The following is a 26,086-nucleotide window of genomic DNA, read 5'->3' on the forward strand; positions in this document are numbered from 1 at the left end:
ATAAATTGGATACAAGGCCTTTTTCAGATTTAAGTTTTGTAATATTTTATCCCCGGTCTATGGCTGGTCTCTTTTCTGAATTGTCTTTTGATGAGCATAGTGCTAAATCTTGATAAAGCCTAATTTATTATTTTTTTTTGTATTCTGCCTAAGAAATCTTCTGCGTAAGTATTTTCTGTGAAGGTATTCTGTACATTTTCTAGAAGTTTTATAATTTCGCCTTTTACATTTAATTCTATGATCAGTCTCAATTTAATTATTTATAAGGTGTGAGGTAAGGTTTGCCTTTTTTTTCTCTCCACTGGGATATAAGTTCTTCTAGTACCACTTGTTGAAAAGAGTTTCTTTTCCCAATAAATTGCTCTAGTGCCCTCGTTGAAAATAAGCTGACCATCTAAGTGAGGGCATATTTCTGGATCTTCTGTTCCACTGATTTAGTCTTATGCCAATACCATACTGATTACCGTGGCTGTATAATGAGTCTTGAAATCAGGTAGTATTAGTCCTTGGACTTTTTTCCTCTTTTTCAAGGTGTTTTGGGTATTTTAGGTTTCTTGCATTTCCATAGACATTTTAGTTAGAATCAAAGCTTGTCAATTTCTTTAAAAAGCCTCCAGAGATTATGATTGGGATTGTATTGAATTTAAAGATCAATTTTGGGAGAATATACATGTGAGCAATACTGAGTCTTCCAGTCAATAAACTGAGTATGTCTTTTTATTTAGGTCTTCTTTAATTTCTATCAGTAATATTCTATAGTTTTCAATGTAATAGTCTTATATATCTCTTATTTATTTATTCCTAAGTATTGCTTATTGAAAATGGACATGTTTTAAAATTTGTTTTAAAATTGTGTGATCTGAGCATATCAGAATGTCATCTTACCTAATGGCCTTGTAGCGTGGGGCCTTGCTAAATTCACTTATATATCCTAGTAACATTGTAGATAGGATTTGTTATATAGATAACCGGCTTGTTTATGAATAGAATCAGTGTTATTTAAAAAAAAAATTTAAAGATTTATTTATTTATTAGAGAGGGGCAGGAGGGACAGAGGGAGAGAATCTCAGGCAGACTCCCTGCCGAGTGTGGAGCCCAACTTGGGGCTCGATCGCATGACCCTGAGATCATGACCTGAGCCAAAGTCACAAGTCAGACATTTAACCAGCTGAGCCCCGCAGGTGCCCCAAATAGAATCAGGTTTAATTCTTCCTTTCCATTTTGAGTAACTTTTATTTCCTATTCTTGCCTTACTGTACTGGCTAAGACCTCTAATACATTATTGAATAGGAGTAAGACTAAACATTTTAGCCTTTTCTAGTCTGAAATGCTTTGTGATTTGTTCATCTCACAGCCCAGAGAGGTCTTACTGTCATTCTGTATGACATACATTTCCTTCTTTTTATCATCTATCAGCACTTTTTAAAATTTCTTTATATCATTTACATAAATTGCACTTATTTTATTTATGTACTTCTTTGTTGTCTGTCCCTTACACCAAATCCGTAAGTCCCTTATGGGAAAAATTCTCTGTCTTCACCATTGCATCCCTAACGTATAGCACAGTGGCTCTTAGTAGATACTTGGGAAATGCTTTGTCAAATCAGTCAATATTGGTAGAAACTTTTAGCAGTTACACAATCTATCCTTCCCAGTGTTTGAGTCTCCTTGGCAAAACCTAGGACAGGTATTATTTCTTGAAAGACTTTTTTTTTTTTTTTAAGATTTTTTATTTATTTATTTGAGGGAGAGAGAGAGTGAGATAGGGAGAGAGCATGAGCAGGGGGAAGAGTAGAGAGAAAAACAGACTCCCTGCTGAGTGGGGAGCCCAGTGTGGGACTCGATCCCAAGACCCTGGGATCATGACCCGAACCGAAGGCAGGCGCTTAACCAACTGAGTCACCTAGGCACCCAAGACTGTTTTTCATAATTTTTCTTTCTCCTTTGAAAATTTTTTAGGAAGTAACATTTCAAAATTTCTCATAGAAACTTATATTTGATACTTTAAAATGTTCTTAATTGATATTTTATAAAATGCAATATAAAAGTTATATTTGTGTATCATAAAAAGTTCTCATTGGTATTTTATAAAAAGCAATACAGTTCTTTCTCCTAATTTTTGCAAAATATTATGGTGACAAATTGGGATAGTTTACTTTTTCTAGATGTTATATATACTCAAAAGTTAATCAGTATGCAGGCAGTTTGCAGTGGCCCAAATATAGAAACAAGGGTAAACACATTCCACAGTTATATAGTAAAAGCAGGTGTTGGGTCACTATTTTTTATTCTTTAAAATCTGGAGAAAAACCACTGACGAAGTGAACCTGTTAGGCAAATTATTTCCTTATTTTTGCCCTTTAGCTTTTGTTCTAATCTGAGAAATGCTTCATTTGGGGGGTTTTTGTGTATAATTTAAGCCTAATGAAGGGAAGTTGCTCTCGGCCTGAAACACAGTGATCTAGAGTTTATCCAAAAGGCAAAACACCTTTCTTCTTGCTGTTCCATTTTGGTAGCTGCTGAGGCAGAAAGTAAGGCTTCAGTTTGCGTGCAGACATGAGGAAAATAATGGGGCTTTTCCCCTGCAGTATGTTACAGTCATTCTTTGGCTCATCCCACACATTGACAATGGAAATTGCACTGAAGAAGCAGGTAGAAACATTTGCAGTTAGATGTGCATTCATTCATCTCCTTCTCTCCCTCCTTTCCCCTCTCGTCCCCCCCTTCCTCCCTCTTCCCTTTTCCTTACTTGTCCCTCCTCTCCCATCCCCCCTTTCTCCTTCCTTCCCTTGTTCTTTCTCCTGCACTCCCTCTATATCATGATGTTCTTGTTCCTGCATATGTAGTAGAGAATAAGACCTATGTGGCCTTTCCATAGTTGTGGGGGAGGTAAATAATAAAGAAGCAAACAAACATGTGCATATGATCATTTCTGCTAGTCACAAGTATTATAAACAAAGTGTGTGTCTGCGCGTACACGTGTGTGCACATGGGTGTGCTCTTGTGCATCTTAGAGAGAGAGAGAATGAACATAAATGAGAATCCTGGAAGGCCTAAGGAGGGGGCATTTGAGCTGAGCTCTGCAGGCCCACAAGGTCAGGGAGAGTGTCTTAGGAAGTGGGGATAGCAAGTTGGTAGCCCTGAGAGCAGATCGGGTTTGGTATTAGAGAGGAACTAGAATGCAGACACGTGGCCTCAGTGCAGGGAGCTTGGGAGAGAACAGTCTAAGAAGAGGCTGGAAGAGAAAGTAAGGCTTCGATTCCAGAGGGCACAATGGGCATGATGAACCATTTCCGCTTGATTCCAAGTTCAGCCCAAAGCCAGTGGTCAATATGTGGCATATTAGTTCATTTGTCATTTAGACGTCACAAAAACATCTCTCGTATGATCAAAATAACCTCAGTTCAAATTCTCATTTTAGTTTTCTCTCCCCAAAATAGAAAAAGAAATACATAAACCAAAAACTGGCGACAACTGAAAAGAGCAAATCCACAATTACAGATGGGGATTTCAACAGTCCTCTGTTGATAATGGATAGAATAAGGAGACAAACATTAAGTAAGGATTTGGATGAGGGACTTGAACAGCCTGACCAACCAACTCGGCTTCATTGCCTTTTTATTTTGTTTAATGGAACACTCTACAGTATACACTTTCCCCGCCAAGTGCCCATGAAGCATTCACCTAGATGGACCAAATTTGGGGCCAAAGCCGTTTCAATAAATTGAAAACGTTGAAATCATACTGAATATGTTCTCTGACCACAGCAGAATTAAACAGAAATCAGTATCAGAAAAATACCTGAAAACCCCAAAATATCTGGAACTCAAACCGCACATTTCTGAATGACTCAGGAGTCCAAGAAGAAATGACAAGGGAAATTTGAAATTACATACTTTGACATGCACGAGAACGAAAAGGTAACCATGTCTCTGATTTAAAATAAAAATATTAATGTGCAAATAGATAGAGATTTGCATCTTTAACTCTTTCTATTTGTCTGCTTCCTGAATTTTCTGCTTGCTTCATAGGTCAGTCTGTCCTCAGTTCCTTGAGATGAAGTGAGCGAGCCCGTGTCCCTACTGCCAGGTGCACCCAACTCTAGTTGGCCTGGCCTTGCCGATTTAACTAAGTATTGCAAATACTTTCTTCTAGCTCCACTCAGTGAACACTTACCATTTCCAGAGGTCATCTTCCTGGAACTACAGAGGGGAATTTATGGAGCAGTAACAGACAGGTTGTTATGTGATTTCTTCGGCTAACTTCAGTTAAAACCTGTCAAAGCTGCTTTCTTTGCCTCTCTCTGTCCTACCAGGGGAATTCCGGTCTACCTTCTCCCTACATCTTAGACTTGTTGTGAGTCTTTCCTTCAGTTCCCTTCTGCGACTTCTGTTTCTTCCAGCAGTCCTTTCATTGTTTTGACTTTTTAAAAAAAAGATTTATTTATTTGAGAGAGAGTATGAGCAGGAGGAGTAGAGGGAGAGGAAGAGAGAATTCAAAGCAGACTCCGTGTTCAGCATGGAGCCCGAAGCAGGGCTCAATCTCAAGACCCTGAAATCATGACCTGAGCTGAAACCAAGAGTTGGACAGTTAACTGACTGTGCCACCCAGGTGCCCCTGTTTTGACTTTTTTTTTCTTTTTTTTTTTTTGCTTTTTAATTTGTTTCTGACTTTTTATAATCTCTACCCTCAGTCTGGTATCAGCTTGTCTTAGTGAACTTCATTCGTTCATATAGTCTTGACCATGTGCTAGGCGTTATGCTAGGCAGTTGGTTTGCAAATGCAGGAGGAACTTATAAATCAGATAATTAATTGGAGTGTGCTAAGTACTTTGACAGAGCCATGTTGGAAGGGTTATGTAAACAAGCATTTGTTCAACAAACATCTATCAGACTTCTCTGTGTACCAGGCACTGTGCAGTGGAGGCGTTATTCCCAGTATAAGGTGCTGATTGATGGAAGGGGACGCATGGCACTGTGAAGGAGCAGAGAATAATCTGGGAGTGGGTAGTCTGCCCTGGCACAGGGTATTTGGTGGGGACTTTGAGGGACTTAGAGGTAGTAAGTGGCTGGGAAGGTCATGAAAGTCCTTCTGTCTTTTTTTTTTTTTTTATTTAGGGAATTTCGTCCTGTTTCTGTGGGCATAGTATTTATTAGCTTTATGATGACTCTTACCAACACTTCCACACTACCCACATCTCTTATTTCTTTGGTTATTCTTTTGTTTGCTGTAGTGACCAGTGGCTCTAAGGAGTGGTGACCACTGGTACTGGTTATTATCATGCAGTTTTTAAAAGTGTGTGTCAGGGGGGTTGCTGGTAGGGAAGGAACCCAAAGCAAGGAGCCAGGTATGTGGTACTCTTACTTTATGTGGAGTATTTTCTTTTGGGGTATAATTAGCCCTTTGAAATCTTTATTATTATTAATTTTTGAGAGGGAGGGAGGAGTGAGGAGGGGCAGAGGGAGAGGGAGAGAGAGAATCTGAAGCTGACTCCACGCCCAGTGCGGAGCCCAAGGTGGGGCTCAGTCTCACGACCCTGAGATCATGACCTGAGCCAAAATCAAGTTAGACACTTAACTGACTGAGCCACCCAGGTGCCCCAAAATCTTTATTATTATTTTTGAAGGTAGGGGAGGAAGAGGTTTAAGTCTAAACACATTACTTTGAAAACACCCTGTGGGGTAAAATTTCAGTTTATTGCCCACGCTGAAATTTCTTATTCTTTTCCTTTAGGTTTCTTGCTATTTAAAGATTTTTGTTTGAATGAAATTAATGAAGCTGTACCTCAGGTGAAGTTTTATGAAGAGGTAAGAAGTAATTGTTTTACTGATGCTTTTATTTTAAAGGCATATGTAGACTGTACTTTGGAAAATATCAAGACTACTAAATATCTTACAAATATGTAGAAATTCATTGACCATAATTAGTAGCACAAGGTATAATATGTAGTTGATTATAGACTGACAACATCTGTAAAAATCATATTTTCAAGGGCTCTGGAGTGCTCTGGAAGCACTGAGGAATAGTTGGACTAAAACTCCAGAGGAGGGATTATCATTCCAAAGGGCACTGAGGATCAGCAACTGTTTGATTTTCTGCAGAAGCTTGCTGATTCTGGAGACATAAGCTGAGGCAGAGGGCCTCCACTGAGTGAAAGAGAAACTACCAACGTTTCCTGGTCACACATGGCCAGAGTGACAAATTGGAGATGTGGTGGGAAAGGGGAGTCTCAGACACACAACTGGTTTCCCAGTAAGACATTTGGATGGGAGCTGAAGAGATAGGCCAGGAGCTTCTGGAAGCCTTACTGAAATCTCCCACAGCCTCATGCTGGTATATTGAAATGTGGACCTGTGGTGTCAGGAATCTGAAAACAAAACAGGCAAGAGATGAAAACCCTAGGGAGCAGTCGATAGACACTGAAGATCTGTAGCTATTTATCACCTGGGGCAGCTACTGATTTCCAGGTGTAGTGAGCAGACAAGAGTCCGTTTGGCCCCAGGCAGAAGGCTGCTTCTGGGAGACAGAAAAGCCAGAAGAAGTTTCTGGGGCTAAAATAAAAAACAAATGAAACTGGAGGAGCCCCAAACATGTGATTAATCTCCTTCTCAAGAATTATGTCAAGGAGGCCAAAGAGCTATTCTGAAAACTTCTTGCAGGCTTTTCACTGAACTCCATGGAGAGCCATGTCTTAAGAACAGGGGCAAACCAGAGGCAGACTGAGTCCTACAAAAATGGAGACCCAGCCCAGTCTCATCGCGTATTGGGTGATGAGCCCTCTCTCCTCCTGTGTAGCAGAGTACAAGGAAGCCCTCTGTCCTTTTTTTGTAGGTGGAAAATAACATAGAGAGACCCTACAATGTTCAAATACAGTAAAAACATAATGGACATCTAAGATATAAGATCATATGTCTCATAAGGTAATAGAAGTAGACCCACAGATGACTCAGATATGGAAGTTAGCTAACAAGTACTTAAAAATAACTGTAAATAATATGTTTAAAACAATAGAGGAAAAGATAGACAAAACAGATGGAGAAGTAGTGAATTTCAGTCCAATTTATTATGAAGAACCAAATGGATATTCTGGACATCAAGTAGAATATTTGAAATTAGAACCTAATGACTAGAATATGGCAGATTGGTTACAACATAAGACAGGATTAATAAATAGGGAGGCAGGTCAGTAGATAATCTCACACTAAAACACAGAGAAGAAAGAATATAAAAATGAAATAGATAAGGATGTTAAAGACATGTGGGATGTGGTTAAAAGGTCTAACATACGTAGAATTGGAATATGTAGGAGAAGAGAGCGAATGGGGCAGAAACAATATTTGAAGAGATAATACTAAGAATTTTACAAAATGATTAAAGAGAGCTGCTTACAGATTCAAAGAACTTAGAAAACCCCAAGCAGAATGGCTACAAAGGACACCTATCTTTGACATCAGTATAACACCATGGAAACCGACAGAGAAAGTCTTCAAAGCAACGAGAGAGTGGAAAAAGACACATTACTTTTAAAGGAGCAACAAATAATATGACTGACTGGCTATGACATCTTAAAAGAAATGGTTAAAACAAACAACAATAGCAGCAAAAAAACCCAGACAGTAAAGTGGCCATCTAAATAATGAAACCAACCAACCAAACAATACCCCCAAACCCTGCCAACGTAGAATTCCATTCCCAGCAAAAATTTCCCTCAAAATGAAGGTGAAATAAAGATATTTTCAGAGAAAAACTGAGGGAATTTTGTCAGTCGTGGACCTGCATTACAGCAAATGCTAAAAAGAGATACTTTAGGCAGAAGGAAAATAATCCCAGATGGAAATGCAGGAAGGAATGAGGTCATCATGAAGGGTGATATGTATGTAAAATAAAAATGAATGTTGACCATGCAAAACAATAATGTTTTTAGATTTTAAAATGTGTATAAAACTAAAATGTATAATAGCACCAGAGGCAAGAGAGGGTTAAAGAAGTTAAAGTGTTTTAAGATGCTAGGATTATTGGGGGATGAATGGTAAAAGTAATAATTTGCGTTGACTTGTAATCAGTTAAGGATGCATATTGTAATCTCTAAGGCAACTCTTTTTTTTTTTTTTTTTTTAAAGATTTTATTTATTTATTTGACAGAGAGAGACCCAGTGAGAGAGGGAACACAAGCAGGGGGAGTGGGAGAGGGAGAAGCAGGCCTCCCGCCAAGCAGGGAGCCCGATGCGGGGCTCGATCCCAGGACCCTGGGATCATGACCTGAGCCGAAGGCAGACCCTTAACGACTGAGCCACCCAGGTGCCCCTCTAAGGCAACTCTTAATAGAATAAAATATCTAACAAGTTAAAAGAGGGAAAACGGAATAAACAATATTGCATTAATTAAAAAAAGGAATAAAAGGAGGACATAAAATAGATGGGTCAAATTGAAAACAATAAGATGTTAACTCTAAATCCTTCTACGTAAGTAATTACATTTAATGTAAATGGCCTGAATACTCCCAAGTAAAAGTCTAAGTTTGCTGCCTGAATAAATCACCAAAACTCTCTTATGTACTGCATACAAGTGACATACTTTAAACAGAGGGACGGCAGAGGATATACAGAGACAAGCACCAACCAGAGCAAAGCTGACACAGCAACACTAATATCAGACCAAGTATATGGTAAATGCTCCTTGGAGGTGCGGATTATTTCATAATGATAATGGGGTCAGGATCACAATCTTAAACTTGTATGTTATAAATAATGTAGCTTCAAAGTATATAAAACCAAAATTGGCAGATCTAAAATAAGACATGCTTAGTGGGAGACATTAGCACACACTCTTCAAGAGTTTATAGAACAGACAGCTAAAAAGTTAGTAGGGATATAGAAAATCTTAATAAAGTGATGAATAAACTTGACCTAATTGACATATATAGAGTGCTGCACCCAGCAAAAATAGAATTTGCCTTCATTAAAGTACAAATGGAAGATTTACCAAAAGAAATTATTTGCCAGGCCCTAAAGAAAGCTGCAGATTTCAAGATCAAAATTGTTTGGAGTGTTTTCCGACCACAATGGAATTAAACTCAAATTTAATAACAGAGTTTACTAAGAAATCCTTATTAACTGCTTGGAAATAAATATACTTGTAAGTAATTTATGGGTCAAAGAAGAAATTGGAACAGAAATTAGGAAATATTTTAGTTTAAAATATATTTAAGAAATGACATGCTATTATTAGCATAATGTATCCTTATCATAAGCATTTTAAGGATTATTTATTTGTTTGAGAGAGAGGGCATGAGAGAGCAAGCACAAGCAGAGAGGGAAAGGCAGAGGGAGAGGGAGAAGTAGGCTCCCTGCTGAGCTGGACGCCCAACAGGTGGGGGTGGGGGGGCGCTGGATCCCAGGACCCGGGGATCATGACCTGAGCCGAAGGCAGACGCTTAACCCACTGAGCCATCCAGGTGTCCCCTAAAGCATTTTAAATGGTCCAAAGAAAGCAAAGCATAATTAGGACTGATACTAGTAATCTTTGTACAAGTTTGAAAATTGGAGGGATATTCTTTTCTTTCTGGATTATTGATGTACTTGAAAACTTGATATTTTCTCTACTTTTCAAACTCTATTAATGTATTTCCAGGGAGAATGGCCAAATTATGATGTACATTTAGCATCATGTATAAAAAATAAGCCAAATCCAAAAGGATCTTACTCACTATGAAGTAATTTACATTATTTCAGTCTGAATTGTAATATGGATGAGTATCATAGCTTGAGCTGTCAAAAGAAGTTTCTTTGTTCTTAAAAGTTTCACCTCTCCAATTTCAGCAAGTACTAAGTTGCCTTGTCAAATACAGAGAAATCTTTAACATAATTTTTGCAAGGTTGAAACAGATGGGCAATCTACTTGGGTTACTTCTTAAGCACTTCTTGCCAATATGGCAGTGAGTACTGCTGATGTGTTTCCATTTGAACTTTAAACATTAGAGTTTCTCTTGGTTGGCTTGCTCCCAGCTCTTCACACCTGTCTTCTGGTTTGGCACACAATGGATCTGGCTTATCAGATTATCCTCTTGGAGGATAACACTCCAAAGCTCCTTAGCAACTTGCTCTATATTCTTTTACTGAAGACACCATCCAGTCTTGGGGCTTCAAATACAGTTTTCTAAATTAGTACAGCCTTTAAGCATTGAGGTTATCAATAATTCTTCTCTGTGTCCTTGGTTTTATCAGTCTATTTCTGGTGGTGGTTGTATGACCCCAATCCCTAGAAAACTTTTTTGTCTGATATCTTGAAATGCATATTTTATATGTTGTATTTCCACTTTCCTGGGTCCCCAGACTTTTAGTGGTTGCCCATTTCCAGTGTGTTAAAGGCCTAATAGCTTCTTCTGACTTTCACATATCTCTGTATTAGTCATCACCTACCTTTCTCTCTTTATCTTTCTCTACCGTCTTCCATAGAACTGCCACTAACTGCTGAGCCCGTTCTGTTTCTTATGTCCTTCATCCAGCCTGGAATGCTGCTTTGCCTTCTCAGCCCGTGGAAAGCCTAGCTTCTTTTAAGGTCTAGCTCACTTTATATATTTGCTAACAAGTCCCTCTGGACAACTAGCCCAGTCTTCCGTGATTGCTTACACCTTTGATTCCCACACCATTTGTTGTCTGTAACGCTTGGTAGCACGTAATCTATGCCTGCTGATTCTGTGGTGTAGTTGGTATTCATCTTCGTCTGTATTTGACTCATAGACAGAGGGCCTAGCTAGGCTCTGGGGCAGCTGTGCCTCTCACCTGCTGTGGGACGTGGGGCCAGTGGTTGAGCCATCTCTGCAGCATCTACACTTCAGACCTGGAGCTCATACATGTGAACAGTACGCCATCCCTGTACTTGAGGAGCACACAGTAGGGGGACTTCATACTTGAACTTCAGTTACCTCATCTGTGAAATGAGGTTATGAATCATCTCTGGCTGCTTCACAGGCTAATTGTGAGGCTCAGATAGGATGCTGGATGGACAGTTGCTTTCTAAACCATATCTATAGTATGCTCTTCAGGTATACGGGAGGCTGTAACTCAGTGGTGGAGTGCCAGCTCTCAATTCAGCCCGCCTGGGTTGGATTTGGACTCCACTAGTTACTGTGTAAACTTGGGCAAACAATGTCAGTCTTATCTGCGTGGGTGTCCTCAGCTAAGAATGAGGGCGATGGCAGCGCCTGTCTCTTAAGGTTGTGTGTGTGAAATCAGTGCACCAGAACAGTGACCGACACAGAGTTGTGGCTCAGTGTGTTGGTTCCACGTCCTTGTCCATTTAGATTTGGAGGCAGCTTATCAAAATATGTATATATACCTAGATTTAGAAAGAAATCATGGGAAACAGAGAATAAATATAAGATTGGAGGCAAAGTTATTACATAGGATTTTCTTCATTCATTCAACCAAGATTTATCAAACACCAGTGACAGACATTGCTTGGATGGATGAACAAGACAAAGTCCTTGCTCTCCTTGAGCTTCTATTCTGGTTGAGAGAAACAGACAACAAAAAGTAACAAATAACAGGAAATGTATCAGGAAGTAATAACTGCTATGCAAGGACTCAAAGCAGACTCAAAACTCAATATGATGTATTATGACTTGGAGGCCACTTTAGATTGATGGGTCAAAGACTAACTCTGAAGAATGGGCATGGAAACAGATTTGATTGACAGGGAGGCTAGTCTTTTGAAGATGAGAGCAGGGTAGGAGAGAGAGCATTTTCAGTTCGATGTGGCTAAGACATACCCCTAATGTGGTGGGAAAGAACTTGGCATGTTTGAGGAACTGAAAGAAGACCAGAATGGTATGTTCATAGTGGATGAGAGGATTGGGATAGTAGAGATAAGATCGGGTGGAGGAGGGAGACAGGGTTGGGGGCCAGAGTAACAAATGCAGGTCTTACTCTAAAGCCCATGGAAAACTTAAGATGGGAGTGTTAAGTGAATATTCTTTAAATATCAATTAGATTAAGGGGATTGATGTGATAGATCTTCCATGTCTTTACTGATTTTAGATCTCTTTTTTCTATCCATTGCTGAGAGAGGGGTGATAAAATCTCCAACTCTGATTGTGGAATTGTCTATTCTTTTTCTTGTCATTTTAAAAAATGTATTTTGAAGCTATGTTACGAGGTGCATATGCATTTGTGATGGTTATGTCTTTTCATGTGAAATGTCCCTTTTCATTGCTTGTCATAGTCTTTGTCTTGAAAATGACTTCACTGGATATTATTATAGGCATTCAGTCTCCTTATGCTTACTGTTTTCATGATATATCTTTTCTTTTCTACTTTCAGCCAGTGTTTTTATATATAAAGTCTGTTTCTTTGAGACAAATATGAGTGTCTTGCTCACCACCCCTCCCCCATTTCTGAAAATCTCTGTGTTTTAGTGGAGTAATTTTATTTTATTTTTATTTTATTTTTTAAGATTTTATTTATTTGACAGACAGAGAGAGAGATCACAAGTAGGCAGACAGGCAGGCAGAGGGAGAGGGAAAAGCAGGCTCCCTGCTGAGCACAGAGCCTGATGTGGAGCTCCATCCCAGGACGCTGGGTCCTGACCTGAGCTGAAGGCAGACACCCAACTGACTGAGCCACCCAGGTGCCCCTAGTGGAGTAATTTTAGATACTGTGTTTATCCTTTGTGGGGTTTGCTGACTTTCTTGAAATCTCTAAATTTGTATCTTTCATCAAATCTGGTAAAATTTGGGCCATTATCCTTAAAGCATTTTTTCTACCTCAATCTCTATTTCTCCTCTTATTGGGACTCCAATTACATGTTTGTTTTATTTTTCAATATTATACCAAATATCACTGATGCCCTGTTCAATTTTTCCCGCAGATATTTTTTCTGTTCTTCAGATGGGAAAGTTTCTGTGGATCTGTCTTCAAATTCATTGACTCTTTTGGCATCTCTACTCTGCTATTATGTCCATCCATTGAATTTTTTATTTCAGATGTATTTGTTAGTTCTAAAATTTGTTTGGTTTTTCTCATAGTTAATATGTTTCTGCTGCTATTTCCTATCTTTTTTCATTACATGCATATTTTCTGTTAGGTCTTTAAGTATAGTTCTAATAGCTGCATTAAATCCTTGTCTGGTAATTCCAACATCAGAGTCATCTTGGAATGGTCTTCATTTATGGTCTGTTCTTTTGCATGTGGGCCACATTTTCCTGTTTCTTGATATGTAGAATAATTTTAGATTGTATCTCGTACAGTAGGATTGATACATTATAGGTACTCTAAACTCTGTATGCTTCTTCAAAGGGTATTGAGGGGCGCCTGGGTGGCTCAGTCGTTAAGCGTCTGCCTTCAGCTCAGGTCATGATCCCAGTGTCCTGCGATCGAGCCCCGCATCGGGCTCCCTGCTCAGTGGGAAGCCTGCTTCTCTCCCTCCCTTTCCCACTCCCCTTGCTGTGTTCCCTCTCTTGCTGTGTCTCTCTCTGTCAAAAAAATAAATAAAATCTTAAAAAAAAAAAAAGGGGTATTGAGGTTTTGTTTTAGCAATTAACTTGGCTTGCTCAAATTTCAAAAGCTCTTCTTAAACAGTGGGTAGCAGTTGAATCTTGTTCAGTTCTTTTAGCCTTAACTGGACTGCTTTGGATCTGCCATGCTCACATGTCATTATGGAATCCAACAGAGATGTTGACAGAGTTTATACACAGAATTTTGGAGCTCCGCCTCCCTGACTCTTTATTTTCAGGAATATCCTCTTACTTTCCAGCTTCTGTTGGATGTGCCTTCCCCATTATGTATGTACTTCTGGTCACTTGCTAGTGCTCCAGAGTAGTTGGGTTTTATATATGTCCAGAATTTACAGTTGTTTTCTCAGGAGGATTGTTCCCTTGGCAGTTATTTGGCTATTATCTAAAGCGGAGCCTGGGTTTGTGATATAGTTTGAATGTAAAGCCAATATGATTGGCTGATTAATTGGATGTAGGGGGAGGTAGAAGCAGGGGTGTGAGCAAAAGAGCAGGAATCAAGGATGATTATTCGTTTTTTGGCTTAGGCAATTGGGAGGATGGTTTTGCTCATTTTCATGATAAAGAAGGCTAGGGGAGGGGCATGCTTGGCGGGGGTAGAGAGGATATGAAAATGGCAAAAAGGTAGTTAGATATTTAGACTCTGGAGCTCAGGGGAAGAAGTGAGTACTAGAGGTCCCGACTTAGATATCTGAATATAACTGGTATTTGAAACTGTGGGACTGAGTAGTTTTACCTGAGGGGAATATAACAGGTGAAAAACGGGTACCCTGGCACCATGTTCTGAGGCACTTCAGTATTTAGAAGTCCAACAGAGGAGGAAGAAGCCAAAGGAGACTGGAAGAGGAACCAGTGTGGCAGACTGCTGGAGAGTATAGATCACGAAGTCAGAGAAGAAGGTGGGAGGGACAGCTGAGTTGAATGCTTGCTGGGAATCAGTGAAGCTACAGACAAGAGCGAGACCCTTGATTGGGCAAGCAGAGGCCACTGGTGGCTTTACAAGGCCATCTCCCTACAATGGTGGTGAGAAAGTGGAGATATGACAGCCGTGGATCAAAAGTGCTTGCTCTTAGGGTTCCGCTTATTCAGGCTACATGTTCAGCTGTGAGCTTTGTAACCACCCAAGCAGAAAGGCACTGTGTCGCCAGTGAATGTGCATCATCGATGACCATGTTTCTTTTCTGCTCAAGGGGAGACTTTTCACCTTGAACTCTGGCCTTTGCCTACTCAGGTGACCTGGTCAACCTAACTGCCTAAATTAGAGGTAGCATTTTCCATGCACAGGCTACAATAAGATCATCCTGTCTAGAGCTGATTGTTAGGTGACTGTGTGTTCTTTAATTAGTGGTCTTCCTGATAATAGGAAGTACATTTTGAATTATAGCCACAGACACTTAGACACTTTAGGCTCTTCCTTTGCCTACTGAGTTACCTTTGCTGTTGTTCAGGTTGGAGTTTAGGAGGCACAAGTATCTTAGTAAAGCTCGTATTGTGGTTCAGAGTATCATTTGCCCAAGAAACTAGAATGTTCCATGGGGTTGGATTATTACAGCTCATGGAAAACTTCCATATTATCAGCATTTGTTTAGACAGGTGTCAACTTGCTTTCTAGGCCCCCTGGAACACAGACTTATGTTGCATTACATTTGTTTTCAAGGATAATAATTCCATGAAGGCTTATTATTTCTTGGGTTTGTTTACTTGTTTAGGCAGAAATGTTTCCTTTGGTTCACTAACAGTCTACCTGTTTTATCCCAGAATTCTGCATTGACCTTTGGACCTACCTAAAATTAAAGCAACAAAAGAAATCAACTAAGACAGATCCTCTGTTTATTTTCTGGCTCAACTTCGGATTTTGCTGTCTGGCTTTTGTTGCTTCCCAGCTACCATATTTGCGTCTGGCATAGTGTTTGAACTCCTTAGACTTGTTGTCCTGAATTAACTCAGGGGTGAAGCCTTGGGTCCTTTGGTGATGCCAACACTGCTGGATTGCTGCTCCTTAGAACAGCCTTTCCTGGTTGGATGGGCTGTAACCCACCGCAGTCCACCTGCGTTCATGGCACACTTTGTTGTCTGTTCCAACAAGACTCTGTTCTAAGCCCTGGCAGTTATAGACCTGTGAATCTCACTGTAATGCTGATGATAATTCAGGACAGTAATATGGCCTCAGTAATTTCTCCTTGTGTGAACCAGCTGGCCCTCATCTGGGACCTCAGTATTTCACACACTCCACTCCCTGCCGACTGTGCCCCTTCTTTATCAGAAATTCTTTTTTTTTTTTTTTAAAGATTTTATTTATTTATTTGACAGAGAGAGACACGAGAGAGGGAACACAAGCAGTGGGAGTGGGAGTGGGAGTGAGAGAGGGAGAAGGAGAAGCAGGCTTCCCGCAGAGCAGGGAGCCCGATGCGGGGCTCGATCCCAGGGCCCTGGGATCATGACCTGAGCCGAAGGCAGCCGCTTAACGACTGAGCCACCCAGGCGCCCCTATCAGAAATTCTTATAAGATTTACTGGTTTTGATTTCAAAACTATCAAACCTAGCCTTACTATAAAAAGGTAACTTTCATTTCTATTTTATCATCCCAGAATAAAGAATACTCAGATATTATGAAAGTCAATGTCACCATTTGTCTATCTGTTGAAAACGCTTTGTTCCCAAAAGTAAGTCATACATAGTAATTAGTCATCATATTGAAGATCTTTGCTGCAGTCTTCTTGCTAACCTCGTATTTCATTTGTGTCCTCATTCTCTTGTCTTTTGGATTACAAGTATTTCTGTAAATAAATAAAAGCAATTTCTCTGATCTAGGAGCTTCTGTTACCAGATTAGAAGGTTGGGGCCAGTTCTATATACAGCAAGTATTTCTAAAGCACATTTTTATTATTTGACCTATCTTAACACCGTTCCAACTGGCTTCCCTAAGTTAGCAAAATACACTGTTTGAAGTAACCTGTTTATTAATACTTTATTGTGCAGAGAGGCTCCAACCTGAAAAACCAGTGCTTTCATCTCTGGGTGGATGCCTTTCTAAAATATTCAACTGATTTTTAAAAAATCTCTTTGCAGGAATCTTGAATATATATATATTTTTTTCTTTCTTTTTTTTTTTTTTAAAGATTTTATTTATTTGACAGAGAAAGACACAGCAAGAGAGGGAACACAAGCAGGGGGAGTGGGAGAGGGAGAAGCGGGCTTCCTGCCGAGCAGGGAGCCCAACGTGGGTCTCGATCCCAGGACCCCGGGATCATGACCTGAGCCGAAGGCAGACGCTCAATGACTGAGCCACCTGGGGCCCCTTTTCTTCTGTTTTGTAATGTTGCAGTTGAATGAGAACGATCCCCATCATAAGTCTTAGAACTGAATTACAGCCAGATTTAAATGGGACTCGCTCTGGAGAGGAGAATTGGCAAGGACGAATAGCCCCTGGCTGTTGTATTGTAAGATAATTGTAACCATGGCAGTATTTGTTTCCTAATATTGTGCTTCTAAATTTAAGTGAGGAGGTTCATCATAGGAAAAAACCCATTTGTATGTTTCAAGTTGCATTTAAATTATCCCAACTTCATTATTCCAACATTAGAAATAGTTGTTTCCTGTGCAGTAGCTGGTTTAGCAATTTGCTTAATCTCCTGTGGAAGTGGTTTTTTGCCTGGGCGAGTAATATCTTTTAATAAAGTGAGTTTTCTGGGAAGGCATACCTAACAACGGTAACTTTGAAAAATCTAGATAAAAGAATATGAGAAGCTTGAGAATGAGGAAGACCGCCTTTGCAGAAGCCGGCAAATTTATGACACTTACATCATGAAGGAGCTGCTGTCTTGCTCACATGTAAGTATTTCTTTCTGTTGCGTGCCTTTAGTTTGGCTTGGAGACAGCTTGCAGTGTTTCTAGAAAGTAAAATAGGAAGAAGAAGCTTAAAAATCAAAGAGTACTCCCCCAGGACGGGACCCATGTCTTCTCTTCTGTCATTTGGTTGCTGGTAATGCTGACACAAAGCTGATGCTCCATCTACTCCAAGGATATTTCCAAAAGCGGATTCTTTCACGGCCAAAGAAAAAATGATGAAAACAAAATTGATAACTCATGCAGATCAATGGAAAAAAAGGCTGGTCTCAATTCCAGACTTTCTAAAAGAAATTCAGCTTTATTATTGTTAATTTGGCTGTACTTTAAATAATTAGGCTAATCAAATATTGATCAATAGAAATCTTAAATGGTTTCTTTGGATTAATGAGGAAGAGTAATAATTCTTATGTTAATTTTATTAATATTTAAATGATGGTGGAAGTATGTTTTTCCCCCTGTAAATCAGATAAACAATCCATTCAGTCATTAGGATAAACTAGGTTCCTAGGAAATTATTCCGCCAGGAGTGAGTGGAAGAATTAGTGATAAAAATTCACCACATAATGTGTCTGAGAGTTTTCTGAAGGAGTGGCCTCACTGTCCTCGCTGCCGTGTCCAATACAGGAGCCACTGGCCCCCTGTGGCTGTTTAGATATCAGGTTAAATTAATTAAAATCCAGTGGAGCTAAGCATTTCACTCCCCAAGTCCTCGCGAGCACGTTTCGAGTGCCCGAGAGCTGCAGGTGGCCCGTGGCTCTGGTATTGATCAGCACGGATACACGACATTGCTGTCATTGAGGGGAGTTCGAGCGGACCGCACTGGCCATGATAATGATTTATCGTAGTGCTTCTGCATTCACTGTGTCATTCACGGTTCTTCCTGCCACTTGAGTAACTGTGGCTGGTGCACCTCTTGCACCCTGCATTTCTTTGTTGGCCTCACCTCACTTGTAGTAGACAGAATTCCTGAGCCAGTCCTGATGGTTGAGGCTCGGGGCCCTGCTACCTTGCCGGAGAATGGTTGAGCCTTGGAAAATGCCAGGTGTTCCATGGGGATGCCACTGAAACTTGGTTTTCACGTCGCTCAGCAGTTCAGAGGGTTTTTGGCAGTATGATGGGCATTTTCAGCTTTTCCTCTTGTGGTGCATTCTTAAAGAAGACGTAATTTGAAGTTTGGAGGGAGAAGAGAGTGTGTAGTTCTTATTGGAACTGTTTTTTTTAGAGCCAGCTCCCTTCTGCTATGGTCACAGCAAGACTTTCCTTAACTTGCAGCCTCCTACCACCCTGGCTTTCAATTCTTACATGGATTTTCATGCATTTGTTTTCTCTTATATAGTGGAAATTTTTACAGTTTCGGGACCCCGTCATTAACTAATTGAGAGATGTATACATTTAGTAAGGTGATAGTAAGATTCCTTACACTTTTTTTTTTTTTTTAAATCACAGTAGTCTTAAACTCTTGTGGGGTTAGGTTACGTCAGTCAGGTGCCCCCGTGCTCATCATCCTTCTTGACATGGTGGCTAAGAACTGCGGAAGCTCAGAGGAGCAAGTATCTGTTTGGATTGCCCACAGATATCCAGCTGATTTTTAAAGAATGCATGTTAATATAATTACCACAGGTTCCTGCTTAGTAATTGTGTTAAATTATATGCTGTAGTATTGTGTAACGTACAGAGGTTTGTCACGTTTTATATTTGTGGAAAAAAAATACTGTTTTTTTTTTAATTTTTTTTGAAAAGCCATTCTCAAAGCAAGCCGTAGAGCATGTGCAAAGTCACCTATCCAAGAAACAAGTGACATCAACTCTTTTCCAGGTAAGACAAAATTATTTCAAAATAAATGCTGTTGACCCTTGAAGAGCACAGGGATTGGGTCACTGACCCCCCATGGAGTCAAAAATCCACGTATAACTTTTGGCTCCTGCCTCCAAACTTTGCTAATAGCCTTCTGTTGACTGGAAGCCTTACCGATAACATAAACAGTCGATTAACACAGATTTTATATGTTGTATGTATTATATACTGTATTCTTATAATAAAGTAAACTAGAGAAAAGAAAATGTCATTAAGAAAATTATAAGGAAAATACATTTCTAGTATTGTATGTAAAAAAATCAACGTGTAAGTGGAACCTGTGTGGTTCAGACTTATGTGGTACAAGAGTCCCCGGCAGACTGTTTTCCATAAAGGGATGCGCACCACACAAGTGAGCCAGGAGCCCTTCATCCTGGCCTAGCCACGGATTTGCTCAGAGACCTTGGGAAAGCACTCGTCCACAGTGCCGCAGCCTCCTGCACAGAATGAGGAGAGGGATTCACTCTTCCCCATGGTTACCTTTAGCTCTGTGATTCCAAGAGGTAGAAAGTTCATAAGTAAAATAGCTAATTAAAAAAAATTTACTGCATGGATCCATTAGCTTTTAGTCTTTAAAACTCAGTATCAATGCTGATTATCAACACTTTTAGTCATTTACAAAATGTGCTACATAACTTCCAGGGCCCAGTACAGCATTAAAAAACTTGGGGCCCCTTGTTCAGAAATTCAGAATTTTAAGGTGGGTTAGGCAGGGACACGAAACCAAGCCCTGGCTCTTCTGAGCATGAGCCCTGTGGGACTGCACGGGTCACACACCTGGAAAACCAACCATGGTCACTTGGGAAGCATCTGTGACTTTGCAGGAACCATGCCAGGCAATAGGGATGCCGTGGCAAACGGACGGACCTGTCCATACCTTCACAGAGCATGCAGTTGAGCTGTAGATAACTATTAAATAATCACGGTTATAAATCCGTTACTAAAAATTGGGCAAGTGCAAGAGTGGGAGCTGTAGGTCATCCGAGTCTTGTCAGTATGTGTTCTAGGTTCCTATTTATGCAGTGTGGGATTTCTTTTCCATCTCTTCCAGCCCTACATAGAAGAAATTTGTGAAAGTCTTCGAGGCAACATTTTCCAAAAATTTATGGAAAGGTATGAAACTTCATGTATGTACATAACATTTTTTTGAGATATACTTGACGTCTAACGTTATATTAAAATAATAGTATATATATACTATATATATATATAGAACAGCCCACAGCTGTTCTATAGGTTTACCTCATTTTACCCAATGAACGCTGTCCTTAAAATGGGTATCAGTTTGTTCATTTGACAATGAATGTACTTACCAAGCATTTACTGTGTGCCAGCCTTCATGTTACACTGTCACCTCAGTACTTTATTATTTAGGATTTGCATATCTTGGTGTCTCCTTGAATCTGTAGCTCTTTAGCTTCAAAATGGTCTAAAGTTTAAATAGACTGTGGAACCACAGGATCAAGAGTATCTTATTGGGACACCTTTGCTAAGGCAAGCACGGTTCTATAACCTGTCTAATTCATTTGTTTGCTCTTTGAGATCCTGTCCCCCAAGGTGGGACCAGATTGCACTTGATTCTTTAGGTAATAGAATTTGAGGTTCTAGGCAGATGTCTGTGGTCACATATATTATTACTATCCCTAATAAATGTGTCCCTTTTGAGCTACTCAAACTGTATGTGTATGTTTGTCGTACGAAACCCCGAACGTGTTCAGCGATGCCTGTGAAGGCGGCCGGCCCATACGCCTTTCCGGCCACCAGCAGTCCGTTCGCTGGGAATTCGAGTATCCCTCTGAGATCATGCACTCTTCAGCGGAATCTGCTTTCACACTGACTGTGCTCTTCTCCGCAAACTGGGCTAATTTCTAGACAATCGCCGTGATGATCGAGTCTCGGTGCTGGAGCAGCCCACAGCTGTTCAGTAATTGCCCCCGTTAGAACAAATGCTGCTTCTCTGCGGTTTTTCCCTCCACTTATTCACAGAGCTAAAGTAATTAAAAAAGAAAAAAAAAAAAACAGTTGTGTTATGATGCCACTAGAGTTCAAGAGATAATTTTATCCTGGAGTGGAGTCGGTACTTTGGGAAACTAATATGCATACAAATGATTACTACCTTTTTCTGAGTCGGAGCGGAGACTTTGCCAGAAAGCGGTGGCTCGCGTTGAGGGGGTAGGCTGGCTGTGTTTCAGGGGGGTCCGGCCTGCCCTGGCTCCGGTGCTGTTGGTTCAGAATTCTGACCTTTCCCAGCTCTTGGGGCCAGCCGAGCTTCTAGGTGATCGTTGGGAAAGGGGGGAGAAATGGGGATGGGAGTTACAGTGGGGGAGGGGGTCTGGTAGCTTGTTCTTGGCTGACTGGCCACCTGGTCAACCTGCATGTCCTTTTGTCCCACTAGGTGAGCCTTCTGCTCTTACTGCCACAAGAAATCCAAGCTGTTTGCGTTTTAGGCAAGCAGGTACACTGGATTTTCTGAAGCCATTAACCATGTTATGTAAATTATTTTCAAAGCGAATTTCTTCATTTTTATCTGTTTTGCGTTCTTTTCGTGTTAATACATCCTCAAATGAGAATCTAAAAACTCCATTGTCAGACCAAGAGTTTTGAGCTTGGGTTTTGAAAAGCATGGACACTCCCCAAATAGAACTTTGTAGCCTTTGGCCTCATCAGGACTGGCCACACTCTCTGAGGGCCTTGCGGGTAAGGCGATTTCTCAGTCTGATAATAAAGGGGAAATCTTCAGCCAGGGCTCATCTCTGCCTTCACTTGAGGCCAGCAGGGACACAGGGCTAACTAAGTTCCAGGCCGGCCTGAATCTGGGAAGGAGGCTTTCCCTCTTCTGGGTGAGGCAGTGAACTTCACTTGCCCAGCAATCTAAAGCCCGAGTCACAGACGGGGGTTAGAAGTGCTTACTCTACCCCACCCTCACTGCACCCCTGGTGTTTTTATATCATTAACCTCTGACTTTCCCTCTGGGGTAGCTGTACATCATCTGCAAGGGCACTGGCTGTCAGGAGCCCTATGTTGCCCAGGCTCTGCTCTGTTCTCAGCCCCAGTCCCTCTTCTGTCAAGTGCCCATTCTAGTAATTAGGCATTGACCAGAAATAGCACTCAAGGAACCTCCATGGACACATGACTGAGCCTGGACACCCCGGGGCCATCTCTACTTCCTAAAGAACTGGCTACAGAAAACCTGTATTTTGTGGGCAAAATGTATGTTTGGAGGTGTCCTTTGTGTGTTGGGGGGGATGTTCATTTGAGGCAGGGTATGTGTTGTTGGGATTTGGTTCTCTTGACTCTCTCTCGGTCATCAGGACAATTCTCTCCCCGTGGTTGTTAGTCCTCCCCAGCTAGTCTGCAAGTCTGTAAAACGTGCCAGCTTACTGGCCCCCTGTTGCCAGCTCTGAGCTCCAGAATCGGGAGGAAAGGGAGTATGAGCTAGCCCAACACACCAAGTGAATTTCAAAGTGACAGTCATAGATTTATAAGTACAGAGAACACCCCAGTGTGGTTTTGCCTTTTGCACTCATCATACTTAAAAAAACAAAACAAAACAAAACTGTTTGAAATAACTCTCAGAAATGCTCAAAATATAATTTTATTTTACCAACCTCACAGAGATGATAGGGAGATCAATGAAACACTCTGTAAACATCATTTTCGATTCACTGACAAAAGATGCTGCATAATTACAAAGAGTTCTTCTGCTTTTGATTTTCAACTTGACTGTATTAGCCTCAGAAATATTTTTAAAAGATCCTTAGATGGCATATAATTTTTTTTTTGTTTTTTTATTGCCATATAATGTAGTATTTGTTTCAGGGGTACAGGTCTGTGATTTATCAGTCTTACACAATTCACAGCGCTCACCATAGGACATACCCTCCCCAATGTCCATCACCCAGCCACCCATCCCTCCCACCCACCACCACTCCAGCAACCCTCAGTTTGTTTCCTGAGATTGAGTCTCTTATGGTTTGTCTCCCTCTCTGGTTTCATCTTGTTTCATTTTTCCCTCCCTTTCCCTATGATCCTCTGTGTTGTTTCTCAAATTCTTCCTATCAGTGAGATCATATGATACTTGTCTTTCTCTGATTGACTTATTTCACTTATCATAATATCCTCTAGTTCCATCCACGTCATTGCAAATAGCAAGAGTTCGGTTTTTTTGATGGCTGCATAATAGTCCATTATATATATATATATATATATATACACATACATACATACATACATACACCACATCTTCTTTATCCATTCATCTGTTGATGGACATCTAGGCTCTTTCCATAGTTTGGCTGTTGTGGACATTGCTGCTATAAACATTGAGGTGTACGTGCCCCTTTGGATCACTACATTTGTCTTAGATGGCATATTAAATGAACCCCCCCCCCCCCAGGCAACTGGGATATTTAGATGCCTTAACGCATTCTGTTAGAATGCCAGTAATTCCTGGACCATGTATTTCATAGTACTCTCTCCCTCTCTCCCCTTCTTCCTTTCCTTTTCATTCATTCATTCATTCATTCATTCATTCATAGAACCCTGGATACTGTGCCCGTGTAAGGAATTGTGCCAGGGGCTAGATGAAATCCAGCAGTCACCAAGAATATTCTTTGCCTTTAAAGAGTGTTCAATCTAGAAAGCATTTCTTTTAAAAAAATGTTTTAAAACAGGGCACCTGGGTGGCTCAGTTGGTTAAGCGACTGCCTTCAGCTCAGGTCATGATCCCGGAGTCCTGGGATCAAGTCCCACATCGGGCTCCTGGCTCAGCGGGGAGCCTGCTTCTCCCTCTGACCCTATCCCCTCTCATGCTGTTTCTCTCTCTCTGTCAAATAAATAAATAAATAAAATCTTTAAAAAAAAAAATGTTTTAAAACAAACACTACAGACAGTGTTGCTCATTAATAAACATAATGAAAATAACAACTTTATTAAATAAGCTGTGGGGATAGATATTTTTCTAGATAGAGGGGGAAAAAAAAGTACTCATCAAGAAGTTGAGTAAATTGTGGGAACAAATCCGCTCAGTAGGACTTATCGCGTCTTGTGATTCTAGTGTAAGGGCTTTTTCTCCTACAGCATTTGTATCTTTGAGCAGCGTTACTTGGTCCGGGTTCAGATCCATCCCTACTCCTTCTCTCACTGCGTGCCTTGGCCAGGCCCTGGTCTCCTCTGCTGCAGAATGGGCATCATCATTCCTGCTCGTCAGACCTGCTCATCTTGTCGCTGGGAAATGAACAGGACCTGGCCCATGGAAAGCACCAGCTGAGTGTTTGCTGCTATTACCATTATTTATAAATATTTTGTCATTTATTTATTTATTTTTAAAGATTTTATTTACTTATTTGACAGAGAGACACAGCGAGAGAGGGAACACAAGCAGGGGGAGGGGCAGAGGGAGAGGAAGAAGCAGGCTTCCCGCTGAGCAGGGAGCCCGATTCGGGGCTCGATCCCAGGACCCCGGGATCATGACCTGAGCCAAAGGCAGACGCTTCACCGACTGAGCCCCCCAGGCGCCCCCGAATATTTTGTGATTTAGAGCTGCGTGGTCCAGTATGGGAGCCACTGGCCACATGTAGCTCTTGAGCCCTTGAAATGACTGAGTGTGAATCGAGATGGGCTCTCAGTGCAAAATACACACTGGGTTTCGGGACTTAATATAAAAACAAGAATGTAGAAGTCTCATTACTAATTTTGTACCAATCACACACATGATGAAATGATAATTTTTTCTCTATACTGGGGTTAAATAAAATACGTTATCAAAATGAAAGTACGTATGGGGCTCACGTTAGGCCTTCTCTTGGATGGTGCTGATTCAGATAGATGGGACCATAACAATCATCACAATTTAAGGGAAATACGACACCGTGTACCTGAATCATGAAATAAAGCCACAAAGACCGGTGAAGTCTTTGTGAAAAGATATGGAAGGAAACGTCCCTCCGGTCAAGAAGCAACATGAGTGATACCATCCTCGTCTGTCCTTTAACATTGCTCTTTAAATCCGATTCATGGGATATGCAACTTTTCAGTGACTGTTTCTGTTCTTTTTTAGTGACAAATTCACTCGATTCTGTCAGTGGAAAAACGTAGAATTAAATATCCATGTGAGTATCCTCTTATTCTTTCCTTTTTTTTTTTTTTTTTTTTTTTTTAATAAAAACTTCCTCTGGCTTAACTTCGTGAGAAAATACTTCATACCCCGGAGCACACTCCCACGGGTAATACGCCGTCTAAACAGATGTCACTCTTACAGCTCTGTGTAGGAAGAATTCATCCTCCCGTACCCGGCCTCTTAAACAATTCGGGTTTTAATTCTCTTTTTTCAGATTCATGTAAGAATGTGTTTATTTATTTAAGAAAGGGTATTTTAAGCAGTGATTGACCCTTCCACAGAAATGGTAGCCAAAACACAAGGCCCCCACATAACGTACTTTCCACATGCCCTTGGCTTTTGCCATCCTGGTAGTTTCCCTTCTCTTTCGTATTATTAGGTATAATCTTGTAATAAAAATGATGACATCTTTTATTAGACCAAGGGTTCATCTCCTCTTTGATTATTTCTGAGAACGAGAAAAGCAGTCCTCAAAGACAGGCTCCTTTCTAACTAACACTAACACGCACTTCCTGTGAATGTCTCCTCTGCTTTTAGCTTTCAACGTCAGAAATTCCTGGGACGTCCCCTTCTTCATTTTTAGAACCCTCCTTCCTCGGTACATCCTCTTTTACTTTCTCCTTCATGTTCTCCCTTCACATAGGTTTGCGAAGAGGAAAAGAAATAATCAGCTGGATTTTTTTTAGTGTTTTTTCTTCTTGTAGTTTTTTTAGTTTTTTACTTGCCGGTACCATTGGGAGAAGCACTTTTTTTTT

At 40.6% G+C, this 26,086-nt stretch overlaps 1 protein-coding gene across 3 annotated transcripts in view; it reads left to right on the forward strand.

Annotated features, from left to right (window-relative positions):
• Positions 1-26,086, forward strand: part of GRK3 (G protein-coupled receptor kinase 3) — a 119,356-nt gene that overhangs the window by 49,959 nt on the left and 43,311 nt on the right. For 2 of the 3 annotated variants that reach the window (XM_032395212.1, XM_032395211.1), the window contains exons 3-7: positions 5,734-5,807; positions 17,240-17,341; positions 19,100-19,174; positions 20,265-20,326; positions 25,272-25,323. In XM_032395212.1, the coding sequence (XP_032251103.1) occupies positions 5,734-5,807; positions 17,240-17,341; positions 19,100-19,174; positions 20,265-20,326; positions 25,272-25,323 (365 nt within the window). The remainder of the gene's footprint in view (positions 1-5,733; positions 5,808-17,239; positions 17,342-19,099; positions 19,175-20,264; positions 20,327-25,271; positions 25,324-26,086) is intronic. The other variant, XM_032395213.1, reaches the window with a different exon arrangement.

This window comes from Phoca vitulina, unplaced genomic scaffold, assembly GCF_004348235.1.
Source record: "Phoca vitulina isolate PV1807 unplaced genomic scaffold, GSC_HSeal_1.0 scaffold82, whole genome shotgun sequence".
Taxonomy (NCBI): Eukaryota; Metazoa; Chordata; class Mammalia; order Carnivora; family Phocidae; genus Phoca; species Phoca vitulina.